This window comes from Manis javanica, chromosome 16 (assembly GCF_040802235.1).
Source record: "Manis javanica isolate MJ-LG chromosome 16, MJ_LKY, whole genome shotgun sequence".
Taxonomy (NCBI): domain Eukaryota; kingdom Metazoa; phylum Chordata; class Mammalia; order Pholidota; family Manidae; genus Manis; species Manis javanica.
This window is the reverse complement of record NC_133171.1, coordinates 21,527,178-21,550,254: the sequence shown is the minus strand read 5'-3', so window position 1 is coordinate 21,550,254 and position 23,077 is coordinate 21,527,178. Positions and strand designations below refer to the sequence as shown.

The 23,077-nt window shown below is 41.0% G+C and overlaps 1 protein-coding gene across 1 annotated transcript in view; it reads left to right on the top strand.

Moving 5' to 3' along the window:
* The window catches only part of SH3BGRL2 (SH3 domain binding glutamate rich protein like 2), a 54,299-nt gene extending 38,088 nt beyond the window's left edge, over positions 1 to 16,211 (top strand). Inside the window, exons 7-8 of the mRNA XM_073224284.1 lie at positions 10,651 to 10,731; positions 13,349 to 16,211. Coding sequence (XP_073080385.1) covers positions 10,651 to 10,731; positions 13,349 to 13,360 — 93 coding nt within the window. The 3' untranslated portion in view covers positions 13,361 to 16,211. The remainder of the gene's footprint in view (positions 1 to 10,650; positions 10,732 to 13,348) is intronic.
* The last annotated feature ends 6,866 nt before the right edge of the window (positions 16,212 to 23,077 follow it).

Sequence of the window (23,077 nt, the reverse complement as noted above, 5' to 3'; positions counted from 1 at the left end):
TTCTTTTTAATAATAGGCTCTTATGAGATGAATGCAGTATCTTAGCTCAATGGAGATATTAAATATGATTTCTTTGAAGTTTTCTTCTTTTACCAGTATTGTCTGTTTCCACTAATTTACTTTTTGTCACTTTATTTTGGTCTTTTCTCTCAATTATTGTGGGCTTACTCAGATGTCTGGTGATCCTTCTCTTTTGCTTATTTAAGAGGTGAGGCACTGGAGATCTAACAAGAAACTGAGTGTGCCCTTTTGTGCCACGTGTACCTGTGTGCCTGCGGGCTTGTTTTCTGCCAGACTTTGTAGGGTGACTGGGTACCCGGGTGGCATTCTCATTGCAGATACTAATAGTTTATCTGTAAGTCTTTTCAGTAGATGGGTTAATTTTCCCAGAGGATGGCCCCTCGGTCTCTTATTTTGGGAATATCAGCCCGGCTACTGGAGTTCTCAACCTGCGTGGAGAGAGTTCCTGTAGGCCTGGAGGATCTTGTGCTCTGACATGCACATGTTCACTTTCCGACCTTGTTTTCACCCCTATTTTCTTCTGCTGGTGTTATAACTTTGTTGCTCTACAACAAAGGGGACAGTGGAGTAGCCTTGGAGTCTAACTGCTCCTTGTACAGGCTTTCAAGTGGTCTCCCTGTTTCTGCCTATGCCCACCCGCCACCTTCACAGGGGTCCCTGCAGCCTGTTTCTGTTGATGCTGCCTTCACAGACACTGAGGTTTGGCCATCCTCTGTGTCTCACATCCCTCACCATTTCACCATACACTTTGCATATGTTGTGGTGCAGGGATCTAGATGTCTCCTAGTTTTAATTTAAAAAATAGAGTTCAAATTTTTTTTAAAAGCCTTGTTCTGTTGACTTTTCAAGAAAAGAAAGGTGGTAGAGACATCTTTGCTCTAGCATCATAAAAGTAGAAGCCCTTTGAACAGAGGAATTTCAAAGCCTTTTGAATAGAGAAATGTATTGAATGAATAAGAGAATGTAGTGTTAATAAAGTTCTCTGTCCTTACTTTCACCTGTTCGTGACTTTCTAAATCTCTGTGCATTTTTGCCCTACAGAGTCTGTGGGAGTTTTTTCAGATAGACTGGAAGCTGGCTAGAGGCTTTCGTATTGACCAAACTGTGCCAGATAAATGGCATATTTTCTGCTTGGGCATTGTTAGCCCCATAATGCTGGGGTGTACACTCTGTCCTTAGTGTGTTCTGACATGAGTTTGGAAGACAGTGTCTGCTCTGATGAAGGTCAAGCAGATTTGACTTAGGCAAAAGCAAAAGGCTTAGAGGGCGACTAACCATGGCCTCATTCATTCCACCTGCTTTTGTGCATCTTGCTTAATCCATGATGGTCTATGACTAGTCTTACCTGGTAATAACGTGTGGAAACCTACCGCATCGCAAGTGGCAGGATCCAGTCAGCATGAAGATTCTATTTCCTGGAATTGGCTGGAAACTTACTTATTTTAAACTGGATGAGCTAGGCCTGCAGACATAAACGGCTGCTAAGCTCCTTGGTTTCCAGTGTGGACAATTGCCTTCTCTCTGTGCTCAGCATTTGAACATGCTGCCTATTGGGAGGAATTCTCCACTGAAAAGAAGCTCCCTGGCATGCCCAGTGAGTGCTTCCCACCCCAGAATCTGAACACTGAGGGAACGATACAGAAACACAGGACCAGTTGGAGGTGGTAGTAAGTGCACAGGGGTGATGGGCTGATCCTGGGGTAAGGCCAGGTGTGTTCTTGGGTACAGTCATGGAAATTCCTCCTAAATAAACTGGTCCTCCGCCTTTAGTGTGAATTCTGTGAGCTCCTACTGTACCGCCACAGTTTCCTTTCCCTTTTAAGTTGCCAGTGTTCATTTCAGTTGTTCGTAGTTAAGAACTGGATTGGCACAGACTGGTTGTTCTTCCTATTTCCCTCTGGTGTCCCACCGTGAGCTAGATTTCTCTCCGGAAATGGGGTCCCAACACCTAGTCTTTTCTGAGAAGCTTTAGTGTCTGATTTGGACTTTAGGAATCTCAGGTCCTCATGTTGAAGGTTTTTAAACTTTGTTCTTTCTCTATGGAACTCGCATGTGTGGAATGCACCATAAATGAAAACACACACATCTACTACACAAAAGGAGAGTATTTGCTCCCCTTTCATTTCTTTTCCTCTATTTTCAGGGAAAAAATGATTTGGGTTTCATTAAATGTTTTTTTTATTTTGTTTTTCATTAAAATTTTTTCTTGTGGTAAAAACATGTTATGAAATTTACTATCTTAACTGCTTTTAAGTGTACATTTCAGTAATGTTAAGTTTATTCACATTGTAAAACACATTTCCAGAATTTTTTCTCATAAGTCTTGTCTGATCATGAAGAGAGGATGGCTCAGTTGAGAGAAAGAAGACCATTTTTGTAGAAGAATAACCTTTTGGCCATTTTCTATGAAGCAAGTTAAAAGATTATTTATGTTTTAAAACTTTTGAATTTTTGTAATTTTAGATGATACTTGTAGAGTATTAATTTTGTACCTAAGCATTAGTTATATTGCTAACCAAATAAGTTTACATTAAAGTTTCCTTGTGTAAGTAATGATTTCGGGGCCAACTGTGACAGCGTTTCCCCATTTTACTTTGTTAAGTGGAGCCTGAAGTAGACTAGAGATGGTTGCAGCTGGTCTTGAGGAGGTGCAGAAAGGCTCATTACCCAGCAGTGGTTCATTGTGGCATCTCTTCTCCTTTTCTTTTCCATGAATGGAGACAAGATGTATCAGCATCTTCTAACCACTGGTGGAGGCTCAGAAGTGCACCACAAAATTTCCTACGTTTTATGAAGTTGTATTGTTCCCAAGTGCAGTGTTTATGTAAGACTTTTGGGAAGATCATTGTGAGGGATATATTTGCAGTATTTGGGGTTGTCTTTTGAAGCATGAGGAACCAACTCCCTTAATTAACAGTTTTTCAAATCCCTGATTCATACAGTTTATTCAAAAGAAAGTTATTCATATGTATGTGTGTCACACACACACATACCCACACATAAATATATGAAATACTGTTTAGACAACAGTCTCACAGGAAGTTGATAGAAACTTATTTAAAGTTTTCAAACTGAATTGGTTATTCAGTGTTATTTTTCTCATTATTTCTTTTCCCCCAGCACTAAAATGAATATGAAAGCAGAGAATATTAGAAAAATGAGAATGAGAAAGAAGAGTGGGAGTAATCAGTTTTATCTTTCAAGTAAGACAGCAAACATTTGGTCTACACATGTTATTTTTTTATTATTAAGATATTACTGATATACAGTCTTATGAAGGTTTCACATGAAAAACAGTGTGGTGACTACAATCACCCATATTATCGAGTCCCCCCCCATACACGTTTTTTTCTTACAGGTGGATTTGGCTCATACTGTATATACCATTTTGTGTCCTCCTTTGTTGCCTAACAAAAATAGTTTCCAAATACAGGTAACTCATTTTTTAGATGCACATCATTCTTTTAAAGGATTATTATTGTTAATGTTACCATTTCTCTGCTGTGGGCTATTTAGTTTGTTACTAGCCATATTAATTTGCAACTGGCAAGCTATTCCAAAGAGTTTGTTAAATTGACTGTTATTTTATAAAGTAAATTTTCATGTTAGGCTATTTCACTATTTCTTTTAGTCCTCTGTCAACAACAAAAATACTTTGGGGCATACTGTTGTCAAGAAATGATGGGTTATGTTCGTGGCCCCGTGTGAGTTCAAGGTCAAGAAATAGTCACTTGGTGAAATGGAAACTAGGAAAATTTAAGATGATTATTATCTGTGTTATTGGCAAAACCAGAATTGTTGTTCTCAGGGCCTAGGGCTGCCCAAAGTCACAGAATAAAGATAGCCCTTTGCCCGGAGCATCCATTTGACTTGAGGATTTTGAATACATTGTGAAACATAACAACTTTTAGTAGCAAGACAAACACTATGTGGGGCAGGATGCCTTGACTAATTTCCCTGAATTTTTAAGATTAAAGTGCCATATTCAATTTAAGAAATTTAAGATTAAAGAAATTCTACATTTGCAAGGGCCACTTCAAAGTATATCCTCCAATCCCCTAGATCAGGAGTTGGGCCACTTGGTGAATACTTTAGACTTTGTGTGCCACATAGTTCTCTGCTGCATATTCTTTTTGTTTGGTTGTTGTGTTTTGTTTTCTAACCATTTAAAAATGTCAACACCCCGCTTGCTCACAAGCCCCTCCATTGCTGACCCCTGCTGCAGACAGTCCGCTCACAGTTCCTGCTACCTCCTGGGGCTCTTCAGTGATCACACTTGAGAAACACAGGATTAGCTGTTCCCCAACTCTCCTTCATGAAAATTAAGCATATCTTCGGGCAGAATGGAGCAGAATTTAGTGATGCACTGAAATTTTGACCTATGTTGAAGCCTGACTGGCTGCAGCAATTATGTGCTAATAGAACTGTTCAGAGACAAAAAGGGAAGCTAAAGTTCCAAATTTCATTGTTACTCACAGGAGATTGTGCTCTGTCTTTAAAATGTAGACATTAGTAATGTAGGGTTAATGGCCACATCTACAGAGCAAAGCCCTGCAAGTAGCCCCACCCCATTTGCCTCACCTCCGTTACCCAGTCGGTTGCCAAATCCTGTCTTTTCACCTGCGTAAGTCGGTACCGTTTCTGTCTCAGAACCCAATTTGAGCAGGCCTTGTTGTTGATCTCCCTCTAATTAAACAGGACTCTGGTTATTTCTCTCTCGCCTGTGCTCAGCAGACCTTATTACTCTTAGGACATTTATTATCTCGGAGTGTTTTTTTCATGTCTTTGCCTTCAGCTAGGCTCTGAGTGCCTTGTGCTTCTCCTCAGCTGCCTCTGTGGTGTCTTTACTGTAGTGTCTGGCACATGTCGTGATGCTAGGAACATAGAACGCACTCAATAAAAATCGTTGCATGAATGGGCAGTAGCTGCAGGTGTTTTCAGCTGAGTGTGTGTAACCAGTTCTTTTGGGTCTTGCCTCATCCAGCATTTGCGTTCTTGTTCTAACAGCAGTCAGAGCCAAGTGTCTCCAAAGCAAGCTTACTGAACCTTCTGAGTTTTACGATGGAATCTGTTTGGGAAATTGCCTCAATTAGAAGCTCGCATATCCTGCAGTTAGTATTTTCTTAGGAAATTTGATCTGAATTTAAAAATCAGTATTATTCTGTCTAAAACATCACTTACCTAATCAAGGAGGTCTTCACTCGTCTTACCTGAGATGCTCTTCATGGCAACCTCCTGGATGCTGGGAAAGGAGAGGCTGGAAGGTGGGAAGGGGTGGTGATGCTCATCACAGATCGGCTGTAGGCCCAGAAAGGTCGCAGTCTCACTAGATGTTCTTTGCAGTTTTATCTCTTTCACATCGTCCTTCTGTTCCCGAATGTTTAATCTTCCATTTTCACTTTACTGAGATGTCCGCCTCAGTGTTCTACAGAGATGAGGCCCTGGGGCATGTCTTCCTTAAAAACGATGCCTTGTGCTGTGAATATTGGAAGGCCACCCCGGTTTGTGCTTCCAGCCGTTTATCTTAAGTAATCCAAACTGGTGATTTTTTTTCCATTAAAATTTTTCTCTCATTCTTAGCCTTTTGCAGCAAAGTTAATGAAAAGGAAACAGAGCACTTAAGATACCAGGGCCATGTAACGCCAATGTTCAGACAGTAAAGCCTGTTGACAGGAGGGTCAAAGGTAAAGAGTCAGTTTTCCTCTGCCCTTATTTTCATGTGACCTCTCCCAGGTCCCCAAGATGTAGCTTCTTTCTGAGGTTCTGCTTTGAGTTTTATGATCACCCTGTTCCTCATACTAGGGTCTATAGTCCTTGATTTTAAATTTAGACAGTATTTACTTTTTTCTTTAAAAGATGACAAATTTACATTCTTAGAACTTCTCTCATTATCTCCCCCATTTGATTTATACACACAACATTGTTAGTGTGTAAGTCTCATTCTCTTCTGTAACTGTAATAACTATTATAAAGTAAAAATACAAATACATGTTATATTTGTATTGTTTTAGACATGTAAATACTGTTCTCTACAGAGCTGTTCAGTTGTGTGAGCAGTGAGAGGAGGGCAAATAATCCTATTTTACTAAATTCCTGTGGTTTAAGGAGGACATAAATGTCAATAGCCAAGAGATTATCTTTCTTAATTAATTTTATTCTTTCCACTTACTCCTCTGATATTTCTTAAAATTTTATTGCTGGTTTCTTTTCCTGTTGAGCGCAAAAGAATTTTCCCCATGCAATTTCAGTTGGTGCTTGTAGACATACCTGCTTTCTCTTCCATCTTGTACCAGTAGAGTTGGAATTAGGAATTTAAAAGCCTCAGCAGCATACCCTTTTTTTGGTATTTGGCATAAAAATTGCTAAATGAAGCTGTTTCAGACAACTGCATCTCACATATCCTACCAGCATTGGCACTTTCAACTGTGTTTTCCTTCTATACTCAAATTCCATAAAATGGAACGTAGCATTAATGGTCCTTATCCACTAAATGAGGAAACTGCCAGAGGCTACCCTCAGGCTTAAAAGATGTTTTAAGAGGGAGCCTGTGCTCATTTTCTGCAGCTGCAGCAACTCATAGTCTTAGAAGGAGTGGGGAACCAGGTTTGCTGTGGCTCTCTGAGAACTGGCGACTGCCATCGTCCCTCTTGAGCCTCATGCTGTTCTTGCTCCTTGTGCCGTCCTGTCAGCGAAGTGTCACGAGTGAGAGTGGGGAGTGGGCCCCCCCTCACTGCTCCTGGGGCACTGGACGGACGGAGCACGTCCCTGTCTCTGTCTGAGATGGTTGTCGAGCCCAAGACCATCCCGTTGTAGAACTGCTGATGTCCCCAGTGAGCTCTGAAGAAAGGCTCTTGTGGGCTCTGCCAGCTGTAGATTTTATCAGGAGCTTATGAATGTCTCTCACACTGGTTCTCACTGGAACACAAACAGAAGTATAGGTGAAGGAAGCTTTTTTTTCCTTTTTAACAGTTGTTTAGCTTGCTATATTCTTAAAATTGTAGTGTTTGGGTAAATGTTCCATTAGTAAAAGTGTCAGTTATGCTGATATCTACATAATTCAGAAATTTTCTTTTCATAGGCAGTTGACACTACAAAGAAAGTGAATTTATCATCCCTTTTCCTAAATGAAATAAAAATGTATTGTCTTCTGAAATGGGGCAGATTTATCTTGAATATACTTTGTGTGTCTGTGCCTTCTCAAAAGACATATTATCTGATCACTGTTGTTATAGTTACAGAACGTTGATTGTCCAGAATGTGCGATTTGCAGGTGTGCATTTACAAGCACTTCAGAGACAGTATCTTTGACCATAAGAAATACAGCAAGCCTATTTAGAGACTTCATAGTGAGTTTTTAAAATACAGTATTTTTAACTTTCATAGTATGAACTCTAATATATATTTTATTTATTTATTTATTTCTCTAATATACATTTTTAAAAATAGAGGCCTGATAAGTGAAGTGAATATAAGAAAACAGATCTTCCTCTTTTATTGGGGAATGCCTCAGGACAAAATATAAGAATGTATATCTTAATAGGATGTGATTGTAAAATTTCTGTTTTAAACTATTTCACATCATACTGTATGTTATTGTCTCTGAAAGGAGTTATTAACTATTAATAAATCCTAGATTTTAGATTATCAGTACCCCACTCTGCTTAAATATGACAAAGAAAATAATTTAACCTCTTAGAGATTCATCAGGACACCCAAAAACTTTTGAGTGTCAGAAAGTAAGTTTTTATCCAATTCTTTAAAACCTGTAGTTAATAGAGTAGAAATAGGATTTACTCAAATTATGTTACTAGCATGAGGTTAATCTAAAGCAAGGCAATTGGTCATTAACTAGCAAACAGAACTCATTCATCCACTTGACAATTACTATTGGTAAGCTGCTGTGCCAGGTCCTAACATTGATTTTAAAAGTGATTTCCTTTAAATTATTCCACTTTTAAAGTTGACTAGCAAATCTTGTATTTGTCACTTTGAAAGGAGTTAATTACCAAAGGGACAGTTTCTAAGCTGTTGGGAGGGAGGGTCCGTCAGTATTGAGGTAAGAAGCCCATAGCACTGAGTTGAGGGACCATAAAATTAAATAATGCTTCTAATCTTGGTAGAAAGTAGACTTAAAGAGAGTTTTTATATAAATAAGGAATGTTGCCATTATGAGAGTTCTAAATATTTGAAATTTCTAAATACCTTCGTTAGTAACTAAAATGTAGGAGAATAGTTTTGGTACAACGTGTGGTTAAATGGATTGTTTATAATGTTACATATTCTTTCTATGTGTTACATGTATATATTTTATATATCTTGTTTTATATGTATGAAACTTGCTTAGAAGAGCTTACCTTATTTCCAGTTTTGTGATTTGGTGAATTACAATCATTTTAAGATTAAGGTTTTTAATGTGAACATTGAAACCTGAATTATATGCACTGAGCCTCACTGTAACCTACCTTTTGCTCATTCACGTGCACGGTATTTTCATGTTAACATTTGAGTCTTTTAAAGTGGAATTCCCACTACATCTGTAGAGACTGGGTGAGGTGTTGTTTCCCATGTTATTTCTCATTCGTGCATCCTCACTGACATAAGAGTCATTAATCAAGCAGGAGCAGGTGAAAGGCCTTCAGGGAAGGGGCAGCGTTTTGATGCCTGAGCCACCAGTCCTTACTTTTTTCCCCACTTTGTCCCTTCCCTTTCCTTTTCAGTTAAACCAGTTACCAGGGGTAAACTTTTCAAACAAGTATCTCTAGTAACTGGAATGTGTAGGTGTAACTCCAGAGAAAGAAAATACCAGGACAAAATACCTCTAAAACCAAAATCAGTCAAAGGGAAAAATGAAGTTTAAAACTCGTTTATTGCTTACAAACTGCAGTCCAGGCCATCTGTTTCTTGCTGGGGCAGAAGGAAGTAAGACCTCCCCCTAACCTCTCAGATTCAGATAAGCTCTGGGTTGCCCAGGTAATTACCCATTGATGTGGAGATGACCTACGAGTCTTCACCCCTGAGGAATGCCTGTTGATATGCAGATGCACTGAAGCAGGCGAGATATTCTAGAAGTATTACAGTTTTACCTACAGTAGGTTACATGATCACAGCTAACAAATGTGCTATCATTTCGTAGAATTCTGGGCTTCAGGGGACTTGTAGTATCTGCTACGGAGAGGGAGGGACAGTCTGAGGAGGTTGAATGCGTTGGTCAAGGTCCCATAGCTCAGATGGTAGATTGCCAGCCACTGCACCACAGCTGCTGAGCACGTGTACCAGTTCTCAGAAGGGAATCTCCCCTGGGAGGTGGTTGGTGGGGGTGGAGGTGCACCACTCTTCGCCCCCACTTTGACTGAGCTAGAGCTGGACTGTACAGCACCTTTTGTGCCATAGGAAGAATTTTAACCTGTATTCTGAGAGCATTGAGAAGTCTTAAAGGAAGGGATTAAGCAGAGAGCAGTGTGATCAAATTTGGACGTTTGAAAGGTCAGTTTGTCTTCACTTGAGAGTGATTGGATAAGAATAGGTTAGATCAGAAAAGGGCTGATAAATTGGGTGCTGTTGCCAAAGTCTAGTTTGAACGAGCACATCGTGATGTCTGTGATGACACAGACTCGCGAAGACTTTGCCTGCTCAGCAGTGGACATATTAGGCTCAGTGTCCCTGGCATACAAGGGGCCCCAGACCTGCTTGCCTCTTGGGCAGAAAGCATCGTACAGTACAAAAGGCATCAATCCAGCGTTAGTGAGAATTGGGCCCGAATCTCAGCTCTCCAAGTACTGGCTGTCCAACCTGGATGGCATGATTTTGTTCTGAGCCAGTCTCCAGCCTGGTGGGCTGTGGTGGAGTTTAAACAATGCACAGATCGTAAGACACCCAGCACAGAGCAAATGCCTAAAAATGAGTCTGATCATTTTTTGCTTCTGTTTCTCTTTAGGATAAAGTTATCAGAGGTACTTATACCAAATTGTTAGACTGCTTCACATTAACTTAGAAACGATGTAGTTATTATACATGCAATTATATTTTGAAAAGAAACCATTGGTGAGCAGAACAAGCTCCATGAAGGCTTCTCTTATGAAAGTAGGAAGAGTAAATGACTCTGAGGCCAAGATGAGTGTTGCAAAGAATAGTTCCTTTCATTTTCATTTGATCGTATTCCCTCTGAAGACAGGCTCAAGAAATGCGGAAACTTCACATGCAGAGTAGAAGTGCTCACAGTGACACAGGGTGACTTTTCCGGCTTTCTGTTCACTCTCACTTTTTTAAAGTCCTGATAACAAAACAGCAAGAGTAGCATCAGGAGGCAGCCTTCTGTACTGACGTGCTAGGATCCGACAGAGCCTCAGGCCGGAGCGGTTCCACACCAGGGAGTGTGGCCGGGCACAGGTAAAGGAATGTGTCACAGGGTGATTTCTGTTGTCATCATTGTACATTCCGAACCTGCCTCAAGTCCCATCCGCCATCACAGTCAAGGACATTTTTCAGCTCAAACAGAGCTAGTCCAGTAGATCTACATCGCTCTCCCCTGGCCTGGACGGAGCAGGGGCACATCGTTTATTTCTGGAAGCATTTGTCAGAGTACCAGACACAGGGCTAATGGCTTTTGTTTCCTTCTCCACCTTTTTCTAGGATTATGACAGTTTTTTTGAATCAAAGGAGAGCAACACGGTCTTCTCATTCTTAGGCCTGAAATCGCAGCTGGCCTCAAAGGTAGGCACATCTTTTATTGTTTTAAAATTCATGTTTCTTGTATTGTTCTTAGGGATTAAGGTTGAAGGTGTTGCAGGAATGCATATATAATCCTCTTAATTGTTGGCTTTTGCTCTTTCAGATGCACAATTAGAAACTTGCTGGGGTAGAAACACAAGGAAACCCAGTGTTTTTCCTTTATAATTTTTAAGTGTTGCTACATATTGGAGTTTATTCTTATTATAGTTTAGTTTCTTTATAATTTGTTATCTCTTCTTCTAAGAATTTAAGGTACCAAAAGGTACTGTGTGCTTTCTATTTTAAAGTGAAAGTTTATACTACTTTACATTTTTTGAGGTAGTCATATTTTTAAGGTCTTTTACACATTTAATTCATTTACATTGGGAGGTAGATCGTTTGCAGTAACTAATGGCCAACCTTGGGAAAAAAGCAGTACAATTTCGAAACTAAGCAAAATATTTTTGAAGCCATTTGTTATGTCTTACATGTTTGAGAGAAGATAAAAGGCCCAAGCTTTCTAAGGTTTAGACCTAGAAATGTTGTTACGTCAATTTGTGAAGCACATGGATCCACTTTCAAAATAAAAAATAGCATTTCTTTATTAACTAAGGTAATATTTTGATTTTTGTTTTCCGTCTTAAAACCAGTTTTTTTTTCTATCAGATTATAAAAGTAGCCTAGGCTCACTTGGAAAAATTGGGAAAATATAAAAACATATAAAGTAAGAAATAAAATCATCCTTATTCCACCACCCAGAGATAACTACATTAATATTTTTGGTATATTTCTTTGCAGTCTTTATATACATAGCAATTGAGGATTTGACTTTATTTCAAATGAGACTGGATTCTAAAGTGTCTATTTATAACACTGAATTGAAATGAAAGTACATTACTGGGAACTTTGATGTCTGCAAGTAATAGGTCTTTTGAGGCTACCCAGGATTTGTACCATTTCTGGAGCACCTGTAGGAGGAAGGCAGAGATTCTCAGTAATATGAATTATACACTAGCACCTGCAGTTCACAACCAATATAAAATCTTGCTTTGTTTTTACATCAGTAAGTCCACAGATGGTTGTGGGTGGTTTCCATGTACGTTTTAAATAGAGACAAAACCCACATATATAGTTTTTAAAGGTTCTCAAGACTATTTTGTAAAGGTAGGATATTGGAATAATTGTTAGGAAAGTCATAGTATGTTTATAACATCTAATCTAAATATATCGAACTGCATTTATCTTCAAAGAACTGGAAAAAACTGGGGTGAGAGTAACATGTAGCAGAGGCATGAATCCAGTGGACATCGTTGTCTTTGCCAAACCTTTAAAAAACATTGCGTGCTTGCCATCTTTGTTCTCATCTTCCCTGAAGGTGCAGGATCCATAGAGATGCTGCAGACAGACTCCTTTACTCTTTAAAATATTTATTCCATCAAAAATTTCTCTGGAAGTTGATGATCTATAAAAAGTGGATCCTAGTATTTAACTTAGTTTTCTTGATTTCAGTTGACCATTCAGAGGCAGAAGCTCTGGGTGTACCCACCCACTCAGCCCACTGTTTTCCGGTGCCTGAGCTGTTCAGCCTGAGCCAGGGTGGAAGTCCCTGGGGCAGCGTTTGAGCCGCCCGCTCAGCACCATTCTGCCTTGTCCCTTCTTGTTGTTCATTTTTTGTCCTGGAAGTCTCCCACTCTGAGCCCTCCTTGTGAGGCCCAGGCAGCACTCACAGCTACAGGCCCTGGAAGGCGGAGCCCCTTTCCTACCCTCCCCACAGTACATACACGTGAGAGGGCCAGAAAGCCCACCCGGAGACAGATGCAGATAGCGTGAGTGTGCATAATTGCCCCTACACAGGCAGGACAGAGCATCTCATGGCCTGCAGGCCCAGTGTGGGCCCGGGGCAGTTCTCAGAAGTGGACAGGGCAGGAGGTAGGTGGTCACAGAACACAGGCCACATTGGCTCTTGGTGTTTGTCTGGCACAGAATTCTAAAATAATTTAAGTGGGTTGCTTTTATTTAAAATATAGATTTCTCTCTTTTTTTGAGAAATTGGAAGGCATGGAAACCCTGGCAGGACCCACTTCCTCTTGTGGCTAGTTGGCCAGTAGTGAGCCACCATGTTCCTACCCAAGAGAAAAGGAAGCCTTTTCACTCATAATATTCAGGAAGAAAATCATCAAGTGTGTTACTTTGGTAGATTCAGGCAGGGCCAGAAATAGAGGTTTCTACTTCCCTGCCATTCAGGGGGAGAATCAAGAGACAAGACAACTGATAAATCCTGCCCTGGTCCCAGAAGCTAGCAGCTGATCATGGGGACACCCCGGGGATGGCAGGTGTGCTCCTCGCCCGTGACTGTCCTCCGCAGGCCCACAAACACCCGCCCCGCCCCTGAGCCAACGGAGCAGCACCTCTGAGGAGTCAGCAGGGGTTGGAAATGAGGTTTCCTTTCCACTTTTACATCTGGCAGGTCAGGAAGGTGAGATTTAAATCTGGCCTCTGGGTTAAGGCTATCAGTTTATTTTGATTCACAATATCTCTGTTCCTTACATCCTCAATGGTACTGCTAATGTGAATTTTCTTGTCAACACAATCCAGTAACTGACTTTTTTTAAATAAATAGGTGGAACCTTAGGGAAGACAAGTGGAAGATGATGGAGGTGCATGTTGGAGCTTCCCTGGTACTCAGCACACACCTACATACCTGGTGTGTCACTGGGACAGAAACCACGTGCATCACCGGTAGCTTTGCTTGCCATGAAAAGGTTTTTTTGGAAGACATGGGTATAGTAGGACTGCATGATTGCTTTAAACCAAATCAAGACTGTGGTGGGTTTTTTCTTATTTTCATAATTGCCTGAGTCACCTCACTTATCTGGAGGTACTGTGGCCTGTTTCTTCTGTAGTGACTGGAAGACAAGTGGGTGGCACCATCAGAGAAAACGCTGGGTCTGTCCTGGGCTGTAGCTGATGCTCGTGTTGCTCAGACCTGCTTCTCTAAGCATCCTGGTTTGTACCCTTGAAATCAGTTGCTAGGCTATTAGAATCTTTCGATCAGAAGGAAAAAAAAGCAATGTTCGTTGAAAGGGCAGAAGATTTTTGCTGCAGATTCACAAATGTCACTCTTGCAGTGCTTTATGTGGGCACCTGAGAAACAGTTTGGTGTCTTAGCCCCCTTTTGGTAGTGGGGACTCCTAACCCCATGGCCTTCTAGCTCCTACAGGTGTTTCCCAAAGTCTCTGTTGCAACACTGTATTATCAGAACCACGTACAGGGCTGAAAACAATCACTATTTTGGAAAACATGCTTCTTTAGCTCCTGCAAGGGGTAAGTTTCACCTAAATGTGTAAGATGCTTAAAAGATGTACTTTAAGAGGTACACTCATTAGATAGTAAATTTATAGTAAAATTATCTGACTCATATCTGAAGGTATGGTCAGCTCTAGCCACTTGTATTTTTAAATGAGGCTACCCTAATAGCTGCTTATTCTATTTTGTGAAGGGATTGTATTTTCTTGAGAAAGGAAGGTCTTGGCTAGATATATTTTGTGAACCCTTGAAGGTCATATTAAAATATGCTAATAATGCTGTACAGTTCAATTTTTTTCGTATTACTTTTCATTGCTCCTTTAACTTAGCTCATGTTTCTGGCCAATGCACAACCCCAGGTCTTTTTTTAAGAGTAATGTGGTTACATATTCTCATTCCATATGTGAGCAAGAGTGAATTTTCAGAGCATCATATATGAGGATGGGTGTCAGAGAATAACTGAGCTGTAGCTAGTTTGTACCTTGGAGTGGCTGCACATGTCTGTGTCACTAGGGCAGAGCCTGCTTCTCTGCATCCTTGCCCCTGCTCACCTTTTTTAGAGGCTGTGGCTGCCAAACATGGGAGCAGCCTTGACTAGGGTGAACTCTGAGGGATGCCTAAAGTATTCTGCTCTGCTCTGCACCCTGCCGCTTGGCCTGGCTCTCAGAGTCTGTGCAGGGTGTTTGTAAGAAATTGGGGGAGCAGGACTGAGGCCCCGTCACATGCTCTCTCCCCATAAGTTGCTGAATGTAGACTCTTCAGAAGATGTGTTGAATGCAAAACTGAAACCCCAGAAGTGCAGCCCAGGGCTACAGCCAGAAGGAGAGCCCACCACACACCTCTACTTACTGGAGCATACGCATGAACTACAGTTTTCCCTCCAAAAAAAGCTGTTGGGAAATCATGGTGTCATTGCTTAGTTGGCATTAAATAAGATCCAGTTCAAATTCCACTTGATGAGACCCAGGGATGGTCCAGGAAATTTTTCTCAGAGCTGGATATCGTGTTTGAGTTTGGGACCGAAGTTTTAATCATTTCTTTTTAAGATACAGCAACTAGAAAAATGTAAATGTCACAGTGCTCTAACTTAACATGTAGCCTTCTCTTACTAGTGGGCACCAAGACCCGACGCGGTGAGACTGAGGCTCTGCAAGTTAGAACCTGGGGTTGTAGTAACAAAACAATGCTCAGATTTGTTTGTCTTAAAACTTCTGAATTGTTACAGTTGCAGTAGGCGGAGTATGGTGCTCTTAAACTGACTCAATACATAATTACTACCACAGCTACATGTCATCTACCCTCCAGCCCACTTTCTGGTTTTGGGTTCAGCAAAGAATTAGGAGAGGTCAGCCTAGTCTTGTCTCACGCTTGCTGAGTAACCTGGAAGCATATTGTGTGGTGTTTACCGCCAAGCCCAGGGTCTACATGCAGTGCCCTGGGGACCACACTGTTCAGAGAATGTTGTGTTCTTACCTGAACAGTTTTACCAGCTCAGTTCCAAGCATATAGTGATTTTTTATTCCCTTCTTTAACTAGCTGCCTTTAGATTTGGGTGATCATAGTCTTAAAAACTTAGGAAAGCAGCGATGGAAATTGACATAGATGTAAATGTCAAGGGTATTTCAAGACTAATTTTATTTCCTGTGGTGAAGTTGTTGGGGCAAAGGAAATGCTCTTGGTAAAAACCAAGTTATGCCACTTTTAGATCAGGTACCAAGTTGCCATCCTGCCAGGTATACACAGACCAGAAGAAAATTCAGTCAGGGAAACACTTGCGGTTTTCTGTTAAAATCAAAGAGGAGAAAGGAGAATTTTTTTCTCTTATATCTAATATATTTTAGATTTGTTTCTGTTTCAAAGATTTATTAACACTCCCACATGGGTGTGTTTATGTTATGTGAATTTAATAACGAACTAAAGTTGTTTCTGTCCTCTGTTATTGAAAGGTGCCAAAGCTTCTTCTGTTTTGTTTTTATTTTTTTCACTTGCTTTTGCTATATAGGGTTTTCTTGCTTTTTCTAGAAATGCCTTTCATTTAACAGCTTAAGTGTCAGGGTCCACTTTGATCTGCGTAATTACTATTTTTAGATTTCGGTTTGTATGCATTTGTCTCTATAGGCATTGGTGAACTCTGCATGTACATTCAGCTTAAAGAGGAATAAATTCCAGAAAACACATATTCTCAAAGTGGAGTGTTTGTTGCCTACCATCTCTTACACCTTTTCTGATTTTATTTCTGTGCTTGGCTGAAACTTCCCTGTTTATTTGGGAATCTGTGTTTCTACAGCCAAACCTGAAATCTGGGTTAGTTGGACAAGTGCACAGATTCTCTGACCATTGAAGGGCACACGTGCAGCCTTGCCTGTGTGATGAGACTGCAGGCTTGTAACCAGGATGGGGGCCAGCACCGGATGTCTCCTGGTTGGTTCTAGTAGATGATGAGGTTTCCTGAGTGTGGTGAAGCCAGTGGCTGGTGGATTCTCCCCTCAGTGGGGCACAGAAAACCAGTACAGCCCAGCTGTGGCCCTCAGAGCAGGGTTTCCTTTGGGCGGCCACCTCTGAAGGCAGAAGATGACATTTCTGAAGGCACAGTCCAAGGTTGGCCTCATCACTGAACGGCTTCAAACCTTAAACATCAAGATGATTGAGACGAAAGAACAGCCGTGTGTTTGCTGAAATGTGCTGAATCGTGAGACAGCCAGGTAACCTCCATGCACTTGTCACCAGTTTTCCACATTTTCCTAGTTCTAGAAGCGCAGGTCAGGTTGGTTCAGCCGTCTTCTCAATCAGCGTGTGCTGAGCCCCTAGAATGGGATGGGTGCTGTGTGAGCAGAACAATAGTCTCCACCCTCCAGGAACAGAGAAGTGGAAGTGAAACAGCACTCGCAGTCCCGTGGGGGTGCAGTCTTGGGGGAGGTGGAGGTGGGCTCCTGGCCTGCAGCCCCCAGCCTCCAGGCTCCCAGGTTCCTGGTGGTGACTCCCCATCTCAAATGTGTATAACCTCTGACATTTGTTACATCTACTCCAGATTTTTCAAGTATTTCATACGTTCAATGGATTATATGCACATGCACACATGTAACGTGTGCTTATGTGTACACTGAAATGTAGGGCCTGATAATCAGCCCTCTGAGGGCCTGCACCCGGCCTCTTGCCTTTCCCTGGAGGCACTGTGTGCCCTTCTCTGACCCTGTGACACACAGGGAAAGTGCCTATTTGATAGTGGGAACTCTGTAGATTATAGCCTTTACCTCCAATGTATGTACCCTTAAATAATAATAAATGGAATCAATCCTTGTTCTGTCACTTCATTTTCATGCTCATTGCAATTGGTTTTTTTGCAATTTGCAATTATTTTAAAATAAGCACCCTGGTTTATTTCCTCTGCTAAGTACTGCTTCATTGTATGAATATATATCACAGTTTTCTCCTCTTTTCCTGGATATTGAACTGCAACTTTCTTGGCAATATGACAGAAGATGTTGCCATGAACATTCTTTAATGTGACCTCTTGTGCACGTACACCAGAGTAGATGCAGGCCTTGGATAGAACCGCTGTATCTTGCAATACAGCACATTGTCAGCTTTAATAGAGGAGCCGGATTGTCCCAAAGTAATGGTTTGGTACCACTGGTGTGGTGGAATTTCCTGTCCTACAGATCCTCACCTGCATTTAGGGTCATAACACTCAAAGCTGAGGAGTGTACAATGGTGTCTCATCGTGGTTTCATTTTGCACATATGTAATTATTAGAAATTTGAATATGTTTTATTTTGGTAATTCCTATTTCTTCTTGGAAATCCCTCTTCATTCTCTGTCTATTCTGTTTTTAATTAATTTTTAAAAGTTCTTTGTATTTTTATCAGTTAACTCTTACTTAAGTATTAAAGAAAACAATATTTGAAGTAGAAAAATCTCTGAAGCTATTTCCAGAAGCATGTGCAACTTTATTTGAAGAAAATAAAAGTTAAATGCCTATGTTGTGTGTGTTTATTGTGCACTAATTTTCAGCTTGTCAGTATGTTCATGAAAAGAAGATGTACTTTGGAAAACTTTATGTGCTCTAGAAAGGCTTGCTCTTTGTACCTATTTTAAAGCTCGTCAGTTCCAGTTATTTGGTAGGAAATGACTGTCATGATCTGGTTTTCTGCTACAGAATTTCACCAAAAGAAAATCTTTCTATAGAGCGTTTGTTTACATGTGTACTGTCCTTAGTATTTCATAATAGGCTTAAAAAGATAGGCCATAATGGTGTTACACTTAAAAGAACATTTTGAAAAGATGTATTTAAGTCACAGAAGATTGTATTGAGCCTAAACTCACAAGTAATCCTTAAGCTGAATAAGATACAATATAACCCCGTGTTTGGTGATGTGTTTCCCCCTGTGTGAACCCACCAGCACAGGAACAAGAAACTGCAGTGCCGGCTCACCTTCTGAGGCCCCTGCCAGCCAGAGGACAGTGTTTTTAATAGACTGAGACTCTGGCATTTAAAAGTATAGAAATTGAAAACTTGGTACTGCTTGTAATGAATGGCACAGAGATTTAGACCTTTTTATAAATAGCACTCTTATAATATATGGCCTTTTTGGTTCTATAATAATAAAATTCACTATAACTATCTACTGAAAAACCTTCATTGTGAATGTCTATCATCACTCACATTATGGAAGTGAAAACTCTTTTGAACCAAACAGTCCGGTTCCAAAAAACCACACAGGATGATTCAGCGCGAGATGTTCCTAGTTGGATTTGTATTGTGCTGTCCAAATTTTGAAGACTTAATTTGCAAAAAGGATTATAAAATATCGCACTAATAATTCTTACATTGACTATGTTTTCAAATGATAATATTCTGGATATGTTGGGTTCAGTTAAGTACTAAAACTAATTTCACCTTTTTTTAAATGTGGCCACTAGAAAATTGTAAATTATATATATGGCTTACATTATAGTTCTATTAGACAGAACTGTTCTGTACCAGCCTCTTTACCTGAATTTACAATAGAATTTACAAAATATAAAACCTTGAAAAGGTTTGTGGGGTGTTGGCAGAATATATCTTTCCTTTATTTGTAATATGAGAGGAAATGTGGACATCTTGTGGAATCTAATTTTCTAAAACTGCTGCCAAGGTAAATGCTCTTTCTGTTTTGCTTTGTTACCCCGCTCTCTGGAGCACCTTTGACCGGAAGGGGACGGCTCTCTTTCTCCTGAAATAAGAGAGTAATGCATGTGTTGTAATATGGAACGTCACTCTGTGCATCCTGTCTACTGTTGTCTTACAAAGTTGCTATTGTAATTGAATTGGTGCACATCTGTGAACTAAGTCATGTTGGCATTTTAGTGATTTTCCTTCATTTAATGAGCCACACAGATACCATCTATAATTTGCAAAACAGTGTTGAATATCAATAGGATCCATCCTAGATTTCCTAAAATGTTGATTCTGCCTATCTGTAAAGCTCATTTGAGCTCATAAGAATATATTGATTTAAGACATGGATGGCCAACAGGCACATGAAAAGATGCTCCACATCACTAATCATCAGGGAAATGCAAATCAAAACCACAGTGAGAGATCACCGCACACCAGTCAGAATGGCTGCCATCTGAAAGACAAGAAATAACAAGTGTTGGTGAGGATGTGGGGAAATGGGAACCTTCCTACACTGTTGATGGGAATGTCAGTTGGTCCAGCCACTGTGGAAAGCAGTATAGAGGTTCCTCAAAAAACTAAAAATAGAAATGCCATATGACTCAGCAAGAAAATAACACCTCTGACCTAAAAAGGTATATGCACATCTTACGCTTATAGCTTCATTATTTACAATAGCCAAGATACAGAAAGCAACCTAAGTGCCCATCAGTAGATGAATGGATAAATAAAAGGTGGTACATACACACAATGGAATATTACTAGGCCATAAAAACAAAAATCCTGCCCTTTCCCAACAACATGAATGGACCTAGAGGATATTATGCTCTTTGAAGTAAGCAAGCTGGAGAAAGAAATACTGTATAATTTCACTTATTTGTGGAATCTAAAAATGAAGCAAAACAGAATGAACAAAACAATAGTAGACCAATAGACACAGAAGGGACTGGTGGTTAACAGGAGGAAGGTTAGAGTGTGTAGGTGAGGAAGGTGAGGGGGATAAGGGGACAGGTTTCCTGTACTAGTCCTAAGGTCACCAGGCAAACCATTTTAGCAGTTACATATTTAGCAGGTAAAATGACTGCAGCATTCAGACGTGAATGAGCACAGTCATTGACTGATGTAGGCTGCCTGTAAGTGAGCCATTCCAGTGACCCAGTTCTCTAGGGACAGCTTTGCCAGAATCCAGAAAGGTGAACAGTCACATCTGCAGTGAGGATGGACAAAGGTCCCGGAATCAGACGTGCTGGCAAAATGGCATGAGAGGGAGTTTGGAGGGTAATGGTGTCTCCCTCCAGGAGCAGCCAGCCTGCTGGAAACAGGTCATTTTAGCAGAATGGGTTGTAAGTGTTGGTGAAGACCTGTTTTCTCCTGTGTTTTCATCATTGTTGAAAACCTTGTTATTCTCAATGCAAAAAGCCGTTTGTTGGGTAATATTTTCAATATATTGTTATAATTCACATTGTAAGTTTTTGCTGGTTGGAGCAGCATCCTTTGCATGACTTGTAGACATGAGTTGCCAAGTCAGCGGTCCAGCCAAAGCCCAAGAACTCTCAATAAGTCATGTTTTTGTCTCTGTTCCTTGTCTTGCATCTTTAATTGGTGAACATCTGAGAATAAGCACATTACCATTTCAGTAAGAGCATGACTGACAGTCACCAGTTAGGCCAAGTATGTTATAAAAGCCAAAATACATTATCTTATCTTGCATTAAGACCATTGTGTGTGTGTTGATACCTGAGATATAATGAGTCATAAATACATATTTGGTCATTCATGTGACCAAGTATATATTTCCCAGGTATATTTGGTTTTCATCCGCAGTTCCTGAGAACACTGCAGTGGGCATCTTTGTCATGTTAAGGAGAGATTTTTGGATGCCACCCAAGGGCAAGGCTGGAGGCTGAGTCAGCCACGGGCCAAGGATTTAGTCAGTCATGACTCTGCAGTGAAGTCCTCACAAAAACCCCGAGAGGAGCTTACCACTCAGCTCTTGGATCCTGCTTCTCATTTGGAGGAGCTTCTGTTCTTGTGGGACCGGAATGCTCCCATGTGCCACCAAGCCAGGCCCCAGGCCCCACGGGAATAGAAGCTTCTTTATCTGGGACCTTGCCCTATGTATTTTTTCATCTGGCTGTTGACTTAATCCTCTATGGCGTCCTTTATTAAACTGGTAAACTGAGTTCTGTGAGCTGCTCTAGCAAAGTAATTGAACCCAAGGGGGAGGTCATGGGAACCTCAAATGTAGTCAGTAGGTCAGGACACGGGGAACTGCCAGGGGCTTGCAGCCCCTGTCTGGAGTGGGGGGTGGAGCCCTTAACCTGGGGAGTCTGGTTAACCTGCTGGAATTTGGGAATTGCCTGGTGGTGTGGGAAGATTCCCCACCTCCCCAAAACACCTACACACACTGGAATCCGGTCCGGAAACCCGAAAGGGCTTGAGCTCACCATCACAATACTGTTTGTTTGCATAATGTTGATGAAAGTTTTCTCTGTAACTTGAACAGTGTTCTTTCCAGTTAATCAATTTAAGTCCTGGCCTACCTGGTGAAAGGTCACCACAGCCGTTCTCAGAAGTGAAATGTACTGACTGACCCATTGGTAACAAGGAGGATCGTAGGGAGTGTAAAGTGGGTTTGCAGAGCGGTGGCAGTGTGGCATAGATGAAGACACGTGAGCAGTGGAGCCAGTTGTGGCATAAAGAGAAAAAGTGGAACAACCAAACTGACAACTTTTGTATAAATTTGGTTTTGTAAGTTTGCTGTTTGTTTTGAAATCGAGATAGACAAATCTCCTGCATTTCACAATATAGAGAAAAATGTCATAAAATAAGGGGAGATGTACTAGAGGGCAGGGTTTCAACCTTCCAGAAACCTAAATTCTCTCACCCAGCATCCCCATTTCAGAGTCGGAATACTGTGTATCTGCATTTGTAAATTGTTGGTCTCAGAACAGGGAAGAACCGAGTGTTCAGGACCAGTGAACCCTCAGAGTATTTCCAGGCCTTTAATGGTTTCTGTTTCCACTTGCCTTTAATAACCAGCTCACAATAGCCTCCCAAAATATATGCAAATCTCGAGGAAGGGAAAATAAAAAATGGAATTGTTTAGGGATAACAGCTCTTTTGTATGTGGGTGCATCTCCAATGAATATCTGATAATCAGAATTCAGGATGTTCCATTGCCAATGGGAAAATAGAACAAAAGAACAAAATTAAGAGGTAGCCAGGTACATCATTTATTCTCTCAATTTGAATTTTGCACAGAAAAGTAGAGCTGGATGGAACAGACAATGGAATATGGCCATGTTCTGTGATATATGTATGCATATATATAAAATAGGCACAATATATATAGCAGGTGAAAAGTATGTGTATATATAATATTGTATATACATAATACACCTATGACATAATGTGTATTCTGTGCATATTCCTGGATAACCTTGAGAAAACACCAGATGCTAAGCATGTGTGCCAGTGTCTTCCCCAATGACTTGGTGGCGGCCGCATGGAAGAACCAGACAGCTGAGCGTGCAGTGAGTGGACTCTGCGCTGAATTTTGGCTGCCAGCATTGCAGTGAGCAAGGCCTGTGATGGTGGCAAAGGAAAGGAAGTCTGCCTCCCAGAAAAGGCCCTTTTCAGTGTGTACTTCCATCTGTAAAATTGGAAGTGAAGGGAGAGCAAGGGAAAACTTCCCAGTACTTCAGAAAGTCCCCTGTGGGTCAGGATACCTGGGTGCTGACAGGAGGCAGGCATCCTTGCCTTGGGGAAGCCAGGGGCCTGGGGCCCGCTGGAGGGCAGGGGCTGACCAGAGGCCCACCTCACTGGGGCACTCATTCCCAAAGGGCTCTAGGGAATTTTAAAGTAACCTACAGACCCAGTGAG